This window comes from Abrus precatorius, unplaced genomic scaffold, assembly GCF_003935025.1.
Source record: "Abrus precatorius isolate BTA unplaced genomic scaffold, Abrus_2018 Scaffold6, whole genome shotgun sequence".
NCBI lineage: Eukaryota > Viridiplantae > Streptophyta > Magnoliopsida > Fabales > Fabaceae > Abrus > Abrus precatorius.
In genome coordinates this window covers 18,451,207-18,465,307 of record NW_020874406.1, presented here as the reverse complement: position 1 = coordinate 18,465,307, position 14,101 = coordinate 18,451,207, and the positions used below count along the sequence as shown (strand labels likewise).

The 14,101-nt window shown below is 32.4% G+C and overlaps 2 protein-coding genes across 3 annotated transcripts; one reads left to right on the top strand and one right to left on the bottom strand.

Annotated features, from left to right (window-relative positions):
• Window positions 1-591: 591 nt before the first annotated feature.
• On the bottom strand, window positions 592-7,279 carry LOC113868614 (general transcription factor 3C polypeptide 5-like). 2 transcript variants are annotated; one of them, XM_027504359.1, is made up of 13 exons: window positions 6,844-7,279; window positions 6,650-6,742; window positions 6,458-6,548; window positions 5,747-5,810; window positions 4,331-4,373; window positions 3,545-3,716; window positions 3,348-3,446; window positions 2,837-2,905; window positions 2,412-2,550; window positions 1,959-2,157; window positions 1,468-1,565; window positions 1,337-1,373; window positions 592-1,059 (listed from the first exon to the last, which is right to left on the bottom strand). In XM_027504359.1, the coding sequence occupies exons 1-13, from the start codon at window positions 7,193-7,195 to the stop codon at window positions 905-907; spliced, it is 1,611 nt and encodes a 536-aa protein (XP_027360160.1). In that variant the 5' UTR covers window positions 7,196-7,279; the 3' UTR covers window positions 592-904. The 2 variants fall into 2 exon arrangements, with proteins under 2 accessions (XP_027360160.1, XP_027360162.1); XM_027504361.1 differs by lacking the exon at window positions 1,337-1,373 and having other exon boundaries at window positions 678-1,059.
• A 1,530-nt stretch (window positions 7,280-8,809) lies between these two features.
• Window positions 8,810-12,734, top strand: LOC113869865 (lysine histidine transporter-like 8). The gene is made up of 5 exons (XM_027506367.1): window positions 8,810-9,248; window positions 9,669-9,805; window positions 10,487-10,914; window positions 11,891-12,022; window positions 12,246-12,734. Exons 1-5 carry the CDS (start codon window positions 8,833-8,835, stop codon window positions 12,732-12,734), a joined length of 1,602 nt encoding a protein of 533 aa, XP_027362168.1. The 5' UTR covers window positions 8,810-8,832.
• Window positions 12,735-14,101: the final 1,367 nt, after the last annotated feature.

Here is a 14,101-nt window from a genome sequence, read left to right as displayed (position 1 = left end):
TGAGTTATGAAATATAGTCTTGCTTATGTGTAATCACTTCGGAGAAAAAAAGAAAGAGAGAAGGAAGGGAAAAAAATCTGTTTATACTACCTTGTTTTGATGGTTACGGGGCAAATGGAATCCAATTGGGTTTAATTTGGATACGGCCCACTCAAGTTGGAAGGTAGAGGAATCGGGCAATTACTTTTAACTTAAATTCATTTTTACTTTTAATACCACTTTATACTTTTAACTTTATCCCAGAAATGCTTCGGAGGGGGTAGATTAAATAACGACGTAAGGGCTTTTCATTCAAGGGAGATTTCACATTACATTTATGGCCAGCACTTGTTCCTATAAATACGTGACTTAGAGAGGAATTTAACAGACATTTCTATTTCATAATTATTTAATATCAGTATCATGTTTTTTTCATCGTCCAAGTACCATAAAACTTACTTCAATCACTAGAGTACTATTTATCTATTTCAATTTCACTATACCATCTAATCATCTACCAATTATGTTTCCTAGTACAATTTTTTTTCTTTAGTGAAAATTATGCTCATCCTTCTGTGCATATATATCTTTAAAAGCAAAAAACTAAATTAAGAATAAATTAAATGTTTTATATTATTAACAAAAACAGACGTTATTTAAAAATCATTTTCTTAAATCAACCATGCGCGTTTTATCTTCTATTTTCCATATACTTCTACTGCTTTTTTCCCTACGCCTTCACTTGTGTTAACAGAACACTATATTTAATTCTACAATATACAAGGTGAATACTAGGATCTACAATGATATTTACCCTCCTATGTAACTTCAACAAACATTGATGTCCCTCTAAACTAATCGGCAAAATTTCCAGTAGCAATTTTAGAAGAGTTATGCGGCATTTGACGATTCTGAATGTCAACAATCATTCATCAGAGTAGTTGTCACTATCGTCCTCGTATATATGATATTCTTCGTCACTACCATTTGCTTGCCCTTTGTCACCATCAATTTCATTAGAGGGAAAGCTACCAAAAAGCTCCTGTAAATGAGTCCTTGAAATATTCTCCATGTTGATATCTGCATATGATTAAGGAATTCAAAAGAGCCAACAGAGAGAATGAGACCTAACTTATGGGATAAAATACATCTTGCTAATCTAATTGCTTAACAATGTGAAACATTTAACGTTACGTGAGAAATTTGAAAACGTAGTGGTAAGGTTGCCTGATTTATGGAAAATTCTGAATTAGTCTTATCCTCTTCTAAGAACAACTTGAGCAATGCAATAATGAGGTTTCAATCTTCAAACATAAGAGTCCATGACTAAATTTAGAGTTAAAATAAAAAAGGATACATGAATGAGACGGCAGAGGCATGTCAATATCTCCAGCCTACACGTGTCAACAACGTAAATTAAAAAATATCCACTTAAAAAGCCACTGTCAACCCAATCTAAAGAGAAAAACGTAAAAGCAGAAGTATTACCAGATCAAGTTCTTCTTCCCATTCCTCATCACTATCATTACCCTCAGCTGCCTCCTCTTCATCTTCAGCGTTGTCAGGTTCTTCATTTTCTTCCAAACCTGTATTCCAGATACAAAAAATTTTATTAGTAATAGCTCAACTAAAAGATCATTTATCAGACCAAAAGTTAAAAAAATTTACTTGGCAAGAATATTAAATTATGATTTAGCCATGAAAAAAAATCTTCCAATTGGTTCAAAAGCATATTAGATAACAAATTAATTAAATAAAATTACTCTAACTACATTACCAAATTCTGCTACAAATAAGCCTTTGAGAAAACAAATTAGGAAACTTATAACTCAAAAGAACCTTAATAGAATTCTCTGTTACAATTTTCAATCACATAATACTCAAAGTAGTTTGAAGTTGATTGATTCTTCTTATATCATTTTTTTAAAGTAATATCAATATAAAGCATCATGGAAAAACGGGAAGAAAAGAGACATAACCTGAATTAGCTTGCTGACATTCTTCTCCATCAAGCTTCGTGACATTCCTACCGCACTCCTTCTTCAATTTTTCAAACCTTGAAGTGGCAGCTCTGAGTAAATTCTCTGCACCAGGCTTGGGGAATACTGATAAAAACCTCACCATAAGACGTTGTCTAATACAATTGATCATGTGTTGTGAGAACCACCCAGTACCAAACTGCAAAATTAGCATTTTTGTTGCAACTTGGATAGTTATTAGAATTTCTTATAGTAACTTCAAGCATGAAAAATAAATCAGGCAGATTTTATGATATTTTATCAGTCATAATATAATAAGGCTCTACCTAAGAGATAAGAAAGATATGAAACATGTCAAAAGCAGAGTAAAGCACGTTTGTAAATCCATAGGCTAGTGAATCAACATAAAAAACGCTATATTTTAAATAAACATTCATTAAAAAAAAAACATACTGTGCAAGTTGCCTGTGATGGAGGCTTATTTATTTCTGATTGAATATAATCATCAACAAGCTCAAATAACTGTAAAGAAGTCTGAAACTTGTAAGGAAAAGCACGAAAGGCACATATATCCTCCCATCTATGTGTTGATCTGCATGAAACAATAGCCATAACAGATGAGAAAACATAGTAATCATATATAGTGAAATAACAAGATATGTTATATCAACTGAGAGGTCTGCAAATAAATTTAATCAAGATTGTAATAAGCTCCAAGAGATCTCTTTCTCTTCACTTCTGTTTGTCTATATATATTAATCTAGTTTGCTATTTTCTTTTTCCTTTTTCTTGTGCATATATACATGTATGAAATTGATTTTAAATTACAGTAAATAGCTTTGTAAACAGCAAGAGATAAAATGAAGAAATAGACTTACTTATTGGCTGAATGAGCATCACAATAACTTCGTAATGGAACAGGTACTCGATAATCAATTCTTTGATAACTGCAAAACAAAAAATCTAAATATAGTAAATAGATTGGAGACTCAATATTCTTCTTTAAAACAACCTATAAAAAATCAGTAAAAAATAATTGATACAATAAAGATTTAGTGTAATAACCTTGGTAAAAATGTGTAAATTGTTCATATTTCTTGTACAGGTGAGAAAAAGATTCAATATTTTTCTATGCAAATACCATAGGAGGCTTATTGAGGTTGGTAAAATAAGATTATGAACTGGAATGGGAACTGAAACTGAATAACATGATGTGGAGCTCACAAAAGAAAACTATAAAGAAAAAGATGCACAACCATGTTAAAAGACAGTACAAACTCATTAAGACAATACTTCAGAAATATATTTATCATAGGAACCAAACACTTCCGAGTGCAAATATATGACTAAAATTCAAGAGATTATTTAGGAAGCAAGAATAAGTCTTACATGCGAGAATCAGGGTCTTTGCGTGGATCATATCCTTTCTTGATCCAGAACCTTAGAAATGGTCCGCTGGAAAAGTAGTAAGAAATTCTAGACAGAAGCCTGCAATAGAAAATTGAAGGTCAATGCATTATTATCATGGTTAATCAATTCAATTGTTGCAAGTTAAAAACCTAATCAGCAGAATTTGCTTCAGTTACCTTCTGAGCATGCCATGCGAAAAGGTTAAGCCCTTATCAAGCAAGCGTTCGGTTAGAGAATCTTTGGACCATATAGGCCGCTCATCAAACATTCTAGATACAACCATCTGTGACTCCCACTGTTCTGAGCCTTGTGGTACATATTCCTCCCAATTCACTTTCTTAGGAATCTGTAGGAAAGCTAAGTAAAACAAGAACCACAGAGTGCAATCTTGTTTTAGTGTCTCTCAAGCTTTTTTCATTGCAAAACCTTCAATCAAACTTAGGTTCAAAAAACGAAATATCAACACAAAGAAAACCTCCTACAAAGTTTACAGAAAGTAAAAAAGGAAAAATACAGTAGGTCCCAATAGAAATATATAACAACCAGGAAGAGATACTGAAAAATAGCTAATTTGCAATTATTTTGTTTTTGTTGAAAGAGTAACATCCTATGTCAGAAATTTGCTAAACTTAATCATGTAATGGTCCAAATGTATAAACAAACAGCTTGTATAAAAATGGATTGCACCTTAGAAGACAAGAAGAGAACTGTCAGTTTATCACTGGCATAAGCTACAATTTTTCCTTCCTAGGAGAAGGTTGACGTGAGACTATGATCTTCAGGTTTAACTCTCTCAATATGTTTATGGTCTATGGACTCAGGTGTATGCCATGAGAGTAAATTTAAGCAAAAAAGAAATTCCATTCACAGGAGCAAACCAATAACAACAGCCATGCTATAATAACATAGAACTTTTCAACTTTAATAAGTTTGAAATATGACGATAATTGAGAAAAGGATATCTTTAATGTCAAAATCAATTGCAAGAACTGGCTCCGTGTCCACCTGCACACAACATCACAACAAGAAAGTTTTCTTGTAAAATATTGCATCTGATCGATGATGACATCCAAATGAAAAATGCATGTTAATTGTAATCCAAGTACAAATCACCTAGTAATTGTATCTACATATTTTCAGAATGTGATCTTTCCCAGCGTGCTCAAAGCAAATGTTAAATTAACTTTTATCACCTAGAAAAAATCCTTGTAGAAGTTAAGCTGCCAGTTAAGTAACAATGTTTTAGTAGAAATCAAACAAAAATATTAATTGTTTTGGAGGAAATTCAGGTTGTTCCTTTGTTTGACGCTTTCCATCTCCTCTATTCTATCATCAAACTACTTTGCATAATCCAACCACTGTAAGTGTGTTTTCTGGTCAAGATCTTTTATTTGGAATTTTGATTTCATAATTCACAGCCGACTGATTGATAAATAAACCAGACAAGTACAAGCCCATTTGATTCTATTAGATCCTATTGATTTCTCTGCTAATTTAGATTGGAGAGTCTGGATTTGGATTCTTCCAGTTTGTTCTCTAGTAAATTCTTCTTTTAGTTTCTATTGCACTCTATCAAGTCCTAACTATCAAAGGTCGCTATTCCATAGACATGCTCCCTCTAAGTTCAAGTCTTCTATATGATAGAGATCTTAAGAGGACTGGTTACATACAAACTCCATGTGAATATTCATAGGCCTTGTATTTCTTTGTCCTAATCTGCATTTTATGTATAGTCTAGTTGAGAAAATCTTGCCACTTTGTTTTGTATTGTAAGGTACTCTTTGAAATCTGAAAAAATGTTTTTAGAATTCTGGGAAACCATATGATGAGAACCTCCATTTTGGAACAGTTTCTTTTGGTCCATGTTAAAGGAAAAAACCAAGGAGGCAAATGTTTTGCAGCAATATGTGATGCGCAAAATGTAACCCTTCGGTGAGCTTGACTTAGTGAAATGCTCACATCCTTAAAGGCATCTGTTTTCCTCCTATACTTTGTTGTCTCAAGTTTTTTTCCTTTCAGTGTTATATTTAATTTTGGAGGATATTTTGTTCTCCTCTAGCTATATCTTACTGCTTTTCTCATTAATGTAGTTTCTTTTTCTACCCTACCAAAAAGGGTATCTATATCTTTATAATGTATAAAATGCAAGCATGATAGAAAGTTGTACAATCAACAAAAGGAGTAAGACTAATTAATAAAAACCTTGAAAGAAGTAACTAATATTAAGGATTCTGCAAGCAAATAACTGTGATTGATAGTCAAAGAGACTCAGATCAATCATCAATTTATACCAAAGGTAACTGATATATTTTAATATGTGAAAAACATTAAATTTTATACCTACATCCTATAAAGAAATTTATTTGAACTATCCTTACCTCAACATGTTGTACAACTTCCTCTTGTTTCTTTTTTGAACCCAAAACAGTAGGTGGTCTTAAGCTGAAATAAGAAAATGATCACGACACTTCAACAGAATAACGCAAGATGAAATCACCAGAAAGAATTTTACAAGGATAACTAATGAAAGTTACAATAAAAAGCTTATGATGCAGATAATTAAAAATATATAACTGAAGGAAAACAAAGAATAGTATGACAAAGAACTTCATTGCCACCTCCCATTCAGCAGAGAGAAAAGATGCAACGATATTAAACACTTCAATTTTAAGAATCCAGCGTGCAGTGCTATCCAAATACCCCAAAGTACAGAAACAAATATACAGAACACGCATATATACATGGACAAGAAACAGAGCCCCACTTAAATGTATCAGAGGCAAGGCACTATAAATATACACAAGATGACAACTTATATAATAATTATAAATTAACAAAATCAACCAGAATAGCTAAAAGAAAAAGAATAGTAGATAACACAAGTTATATCCTCTTAGGTGAATCTCCAGAATTTTCTTCATCAAATCGGTTGAAACTGCCAATTCATTGGACCCTGCCATCATTTTGTTAGTATGTTGAACAGTTATGGTATTGTACAGCTCATAGTACCGTCCATGCTGATCCCTAGCTTTTCTCTTTAAAAAAACGTAGTACACGACCACTACACAAGAAATGTGAGAGAAACTTACACTAAATTTTCTGGCACATCTTTCGGAGCAAAAATTGGAGGCACTATAATCATAACATCCTCATGGTCCAAATCCATAAGACCACCCTTATCTATGACAGAACACAACAGAAGTCGGTAAAATGGTAAAATAGCCATTAAAAACCCTAAACAGTAAGTGGAAGTAACAAAAACAGTGAAACAAAATATTCACCAAAGTGCGGTTCTTCTAGCTCTGACCAGTTTCTCTTCTTGCGGCGAGCAATATCAGCATGAACAGGAATAACATGTTGGTAATCAGCCATTCCTTCAAAATTTTCAAACACAAAACAAAATCAACCACATAACTTGCTTAGGAAGCTGGACAAAGCTAATTAATTAATCTGAAGATAAAATGAAGTGTGTAACCATCGAAAAAATAAGCCTCAGGAACACGAGCAACGATATCAGCACAAAGATGATGCTCTCCATTTTGTGGAGAGGTGTGAGAAGCACGTGGTGGTTTAGTCTTAGAGATTTTGAGAAGCAAAGAGTTGGAGGGACGAAGCTCCCCAAATGCAGGGTGTGAATAAGGATCTTCGGGGCGAAAACGAAGCTCTAATTTATTTGCTTGAGAAGTGCGAGTCTTAAGGATGGATTGAATTCCACCAAGAGTGTGAATGGCTCGAGAGATGGAAGATGGATACGCAGGATAGTGTACCAAAAATCCCTCTGCCTCTGGTATAACCCCTGAGATCGTTCCATCCTTTATCACTCCCATTATACGCCAATATCACTGCTTCATCAATCTTCCATTTTTAGTTCCAACCCCAAAACAACCATTACTGCGTTACGTATCGTGCCTGTGCGTGCTGTTGCTCTACAGTGGTAGTGCTGAGAAAGCCCAAAAGGCCCAAAGAGGGAAAAGGCCCATTATCCACACCCTCCCATGTAGGACCCAATGGTAGGGTGGGTTAGCCTTCCTACGGTATCATATAAAATCAAATAAATTTAAAAAGAGAATACTATTTTTGTTTTGCTGTTTCTAAATTTTCATTATACTAGTATATTCCTATTTTTTTTATTATTATAATATTACTTTAAAAAAAATTTCATTGTTATAATTATGATTCTACCATGCTATATTATTTTATTTCCGATGATGTTTTTTAAAATTTTATGTTATATAAAATAATAAATAATATAAAATAACAAAGGGCCAGAGGCACGAAGAGGAAGATTACATGAAGCCATATATTTTTACTGTTTCTTGCATAATTTTTAAAAAATTAGAAACAGCATAAAAATAAGGTGGTAAATTAAAAATTAATTATAAAAATAGGAAATGAAAATAGAAAATATTTTTATAAAGATTCATCCTGAATAGTCAAGATGTTGTCGTTCAAAACCTCTGTAATGTGAGCCTTGGGGTATGAAATATGGATGGCACAACGTTGTATCTTCACAAAGGTACCATTAAAGTGTTTTTGACAGGAAAGAAGAAAAAATTATACTGAGATAAATATATTTATACTAACATGTATATGAACGAAATTGATAAAATGGGTCACTTCCATGTACAATGCTGACATATTTATTACAAGAAGAACATAGCCAAAATCATCCCAAGGCAGCCACCACAACACAGGGGTAGTTGAGAGTTGAAAGTCACAATTCCCATGAGATGCTTTTTGTTGACCAAGTGCATCTTTGTAACATAAAATACATTTTTTAGTGCTAAAAGTTGGTTAAAGAGGAATCATTTCTATGACTAATGAAAATAACAAGTAGTAATGTTAATGTAAATGCTGTGCCAAAATTCTTAAAGCGAGAGCTTGAAAAGTATCAATTCTAATTAAAGCTGTGCCCAAGAGAAACGTTTGTTTTAAAATTCATATATATACTACTTGATATATATTATCCCACAACTAGGATAGATTGGTGGGCATGGTTATGGGTCAATCTCGCTGTCCAACATGTGGCATAAACAATACCGAAAAATCTCCACCAACCTAGTTAGCTAACTATTTTAATTCAACCAGTCACACAAAGTCTCCTAAATAATTAATTGCATGTAAAATGCACTCCACCTACGTCTCTACAGGCTAAGTTTGAGTCACAATTTTGCATGCTTATTAGATTGACCATATATGTTTTGAAAATGACTATTCTCTGTCATTTCATTATTAAATTAAGTTTTAACAAAATCCTAGACAAATATTAGTTTTTTGTGCATGCATGATGACTGTACACATGGAAATTATTCAAAAAAGTAACGTGGAAATATAATGATCCCACCTCCTTTAATAGTGTATTATAATTCTTCCACAGCCACTATATATACTTGCAATGTTCAAGAGAAGGAGCAGCACAGAAAGAACAAGACAGAAAGGTGCAAAATAGAAAAGAAGGTGGAACATGGCTGAAGCTAAGGAAATAAGATCAGCACCAATAACACCGAGAACAGCTTCAGTGATGGGAACACCTGTTGTGGCATCTCCACCTGTGTCATGTCCACCTTCTCAGCTTCACTCTCCATCTCTAACAAGGTCACCCCTTCTTCAATCAGAGGATGGAGATGCACCACGTCCAAAAAACAAGACTCCAAAGACTCCTAGAACCCCAAGAATCTCTTTGACTCCAAGATTTATCACCCCTTTGGGAAGCCCTGTGAGGAAAGCTCTGAGGCTCACAAAGCTTGATCCTCAAGATGCTTGGCTTCCAATAACTGAGTCAAGGAATGGTAACAAATACTATGCTGCTTTTCATACTCTTTGTTCTGGAATTGGAATTCAGGCTCTTGTTCTCCCTGTCGCCTTCACTATTCTTGGTTGGTAAGTATCCCATCCACTATTCAATTTCATCTTGTCCTTGTTTTTTTACCTTTGCACGTGCAAATTTGTAGCAGCTATAGTATATGTATACACACACACACTTGATTACAACTGAACAATAAAAATATAGTTGGAATTATCATTAAAGGGAACCATAATAAAAGTATTTGCGTAGCTGCATAGGTTTGTATAATATAAAGAAACTAATGCCCAGCTGTTTTATTTATTATCGAAAAATGATAAAACTTTCTTACAATAGTAAGATGTCCGCTTCACATGTTCTTATTTGATGTTTCTTTTCTTTTCTTTTTCCTTTTTTAAACTAGATATTTCTCTTCTAAACTCATTTATGTTGTTTCAAATAAAATAACAAAACGTCTTCGTTAATTTTTAACAAACAAAAGTGTGGTTGATTTGCAGGACATGGGGAATCATAAGTTTGACTTTAGCGTTCATATGGCAACTTTACACCTTATGGCTGCTCGTCCATCTTCATGAGTCAGTAGAGAACGGTGTTCGCTACAGTCGATACCTTCAACTTTGCTTTGCTACATTTGGTATGATTTATCAACGTGTCCAGCATTTTTTTTTTTCAATCCTTGTTATTCTACATTCAATAATCCTTTTAAACTGATAAATTGTAATAACTTCCGTATTGACTAAATGAGATTTTTTTTTTTGTGCACTAATGTGTTCTTAATTGTTAGTGAGAGTTGGTCTCTTTTGAGGCTAAATGAAACTTTGATTTTATTTATTAAATTCTAAAACCGTTTGCTTAATTTCCCCTAACATAATAACTATTTTTCTTTTAATCAGATGAAATTGATGAGACGTACTGATTTTTTTTTATATACTAATACGAGAGAGTGTGAGTTTTATGTATAAAAATAAAAGAAAGCTATAAGATACTACAAATTATAGAGCTGCAAACAACAAAATATTAAAAAATTATATATTTGGTCATCAATATTTTAAAAAACAAAAAAGTTATATGCGACACTCGTATAACGAATTTTCTCATCCTTATTTTTAACTCAAGTATTAAAAAAAGAAAATTTTTAAATAGGTCAAATATGAAATTGCACTGGATTTACAGAATATGCTCAGTGAACTATACAATTTATCTTATTTTGAAGTTATTTTCTTCACATAATTTTTATGTTTTTTTTTCATATATAATAAAATAAGAAAAATAATGGTATGGAAAAATAATTAAGTGTTGGAATGACATGTTGCAGGTGAAAAACTTGGGAAATTGCTATCCTTATTTCCAATCTTGTACCTATCTGCTGGGACATGTACAACATTGATCATCATAGGAGGATCCACAGCAAGGACATTCTACCAGGTGGTATGTGGTGACTCATGCACAGCAAAACCTATGACCACTGTGGAATGGTACTTGGTGTTCACATGTGTAGCTGTGGTGCTATCACAATTGCCCAATTTGAATTCAATAGCTGGGGTATCACTCATTGGAGCTGTCACTGCTGTAGGGTACTGTACCTCCATTTGGGTAGTCTCGGTGGCACAGGGTACCCTACCAGGGGTCAACTATAATCCTATAAGGGCTCGAAGCAACGTTGAAAGTGCTTTTAGTGTGCTCAATGCCCTTGGTATCATTGCATTTGCCTTTAGGGGCCACAATCTCATCCTTGAAATTCAGGTAATGTAAACATGATATATTATAGTGTAATGAATAAATTTTTTAATAAGTATACATAGGAGTAAAATATTAAATAAAAAATTAATTTTTTATAAGTTAAAATTTACTTTTTTATTTTTTTAAATAAATTATTTAAATTTTTTAAAACTTAAAAGAATAAGTTATTTTGAACTTATGAAATAAGTTTAATTTATTTTTAATATTATTTTTTTATTATAGATTTATCTACAAATTCACCTACATTCATCTTACCTAATTAAACTTTATGAAATTAGTGAAAAAGGGAATTAATTATAAGCACACTAATAGAATATATAATTATGGTTGATTAAGCTGTTTGGGTGTTTGTCACTGGTCAGAGTTTCATTAGTTGAAATACCACTTTGAAGTTTCATTGCCGTTTTATCTTTTGACTTTGTAGGAATGAGATGTATTATGTGTACGTCCATTGTTTTTAGTTGACAATAGATGATAAGAATTGTTTTCAAAGTTGAAAGTTGTTGAAAAAATAAACTTCAATACTGAGGCTGGGTCAAGCATACAATGTTGAAGTTAGTGGAGACTTTTAATTTCCCTTTTACATTACTTATGTAGTTCAGAATGACGTTCGGAAAAGAAAGAAAGAAGGATAAGCTTTGAGTATACAGTTTCATCAAATAGAAAGATAAAGGGTTGGCACGTAGTTGTGACTTTAGTTTATTACTATCATCCCAATCTCATTTTTTCAATAAATTGAGCTAAGATCTAGATATTTAAGGTTACCGTCACTAAAATATCAGTGGTTACTCAATCTCCTGAATTTAGTTTTCCTTTATTTGGTCAAAACATTATTATTTAATAAGTTGAATCTAATTGTTTAGCTCTTGAAATTTGAAAATTTATTAGTTTCTGATTTAGTATAAGATAAATGAATGAATATGGATTGTTAAATAAGCAATGTATTCTTCAAGTATTGATTTTGAAACGTTTCATGCAGGCCACGATGCCTTCAAGCGAGAAGCATCCATCACACGTGCCAATGTGGAAAGGAGTAAAGGTTGCTTACACAGTCATCGCTGCGTGCCTATTTCCTTTGGCCATTGGTGGCTACTGGGCTTATGGCCAAATGGTATCCTTCTTACTTGACAATATAATGTAATAAAGGGCTTCTTTTAATTTACCATAAATACATGTATTGATTATCATTAAAACATAAAATACATTTAATATTTTGTATTTAATGATTATAAATATTTCTATGAATTATTGTACATAAAATGAACCTACTGATTAGGACCTGAAGGTATACCATATGTCATATTCTAAATTTTCATGTATGACTCAATTTGTAGATTCCTGCAAATGGAGGAATGCTGACAGCTCTCTACCAATTCCACTCTCGTGATGTGTCAAGATTCGTGCTTGGGTTAACGAGTTTTTTTGTAGTGGTGAATGGTTTGTGTTCATTTCAAATCTATGGCATGCCAGTGTTCGATGACATGGAATCACAATACACAAGAAGAATGAAGAAGCCATGCCCGTGGTGGCTTCGATCAATTTTCCGAGTCTTCTTTGGGTTTGTATGCTTCTTCATAGGAGTGGCAGTTCCATTTTTGTCTAGCCTGGCTGGTTTGATTGGAGGAGTGGCACTTCCAGTGACATTGGCATACCCATGTTTTATGTGGCTCAAAGCAAAGAAGCCAAAGAAGTATAGTGTTATGTGGTGTCTCAATTGGTTCTTAGGGACACTGGGGATGGGTTTGAGTGGCATATTGATTGCAGCTAGTATATATGTTATTATTGACACTGGTGTTAACGTGAGCTTTTTTGATCCTCAGTAGTTATCTCCATAGGAAACAAACTACTAGGGAAATGATATTGAGATAAGTAGGAAGAGGATTGCTAAGGTTGTCCTTTTTTGTTTTTTAGAAATTCAAAATTGTCATCATCCCACTTTGTAGTTCTATGCTGATTTTTCCAAAGGAAAAACAATAATTATATTTGTACATCATTTATTTTGTACTATTCTTTTACCGCTTTTTTTTTTATGAGAACAACAAATATATATATATATATATATATATATATATATATGCTCGTTTCAGTACATCTTTTCTTTATCTTTGACTAGAAGGGGGTGGTATAAATTTTCTTGTTCTAGAAATTGAAAATGACATATGTCTTGTTGATATGGATGATACATACGATAAAGTCAGATAGTATGAAGTCTGATAATAAGTTTTTAATGAAAAAAAAGTTTCGGTTACATTGTATAAAATACTATGCATTATATTATATAATACTTTTTTTAGTAAAATTTGTGATTGAAAATATGTTATATTCATTTGAAATAGTTGTTATATTTCAGAAAAGTAATAGTCCCAAGGCATAAAACAAGGAAATTCCACCACTATACACATCACATCTAATGCATCTGATATTGAAAAACAAACCAAGGCTGCATAAAATAAGTAGCCAAATCCCATTAAGTATCTACACATAGTCATTAACAAATTTAGGGGACTCCTCCGTTAGTCCTGGATTCCACAATGGTCTAAAACATAGATTATGGGGGCATAATAGTATTTTACTGAAAAAAATAAATATGTTCTTTTACCATCTATAATATAATTGAGTTTTAAACATTAACCTATTCTTGTATTGTATATTATTTGTAAGTGTAGTTGATTAACATTATCAAAAGTATAATAAAGTTTAATTTTAAAATAAAGAGGTTGGAGTTAGAATTATAATGAGAAAATACGTATGCATTATATATCAAAACTAATAAGTCTTACCTTCAAGGTCTGACTAATATTCTGCCAAACCTATTACAGCATCTTAATGTGGATTTGTATCCCAACAACACACTGGCATTGTCAAAGGCGACAGAACGGTTATCGACAAATTTTGAAAAATGCCGTATCACATTTTAAAAGAGGGTTTATCATAGTTTAGTTTGTCCATATTATAAATCGAGGATGGTGGCTTCTAGAAGTATCATACCGACATACCGTACTTAAAAGGCGCAAAATGGGAGAGAGTCCTACAATTTAGCTTATATTAAACTCAAGTTAGATTAAATAAAAGTAAAGTTAGTATTTTGATATTATTTTATTTTACTTTTTTATTTTGGTTTTGAATTTTGTTTCTTTAATTTTATTTTTATTGAAGTTTAATTTTTTATTTTTTAACCTTACTTTTTTCC

Coding starts and splice junctions, on each gene's coding strand:
- LOC113868614 (XM_027504359.1), bottom strand. CDS start 7,195: ATGGGAGTGATAAAGGATGGAACGATCTCAGGGGTTATACCAGAGGCA. Junction 3,717..4,330: donor AATTGATTTTGACATTAAAG/ATATCCTTTTCT, acceptor TAGCTTTCCTAC/AGATTCCTAAGAAAGTGAAT. Junction 2,906..3,347: donor AAAGACCCTGATTCTCGCAT/GTAAGACTTATT, acceptor TTTGTTTTGCAG/TTATCAAAGAATTGATTATC.
- LOC113869865 (XM_027506367.1), top strand. CDS start 8,833: ATGGCTGAAGCTAAGGAAATAAGATCAGCACCAATAACACCGAGAACA. Junction 9,249..9,668: donor GCCTTCACTATTCTTGGTTG/GTAAGTATCCCA, acceptor GTTGATTTGCAG/GACATGGGGAATCATAAGTT. Junction 10,915..11,890: donor ATCTCATCCTTGAAATTCAG/GTAATGTAAACA, acceptor CGTTTCATGCAG/GCCACGATGCCTTCAAGCGA.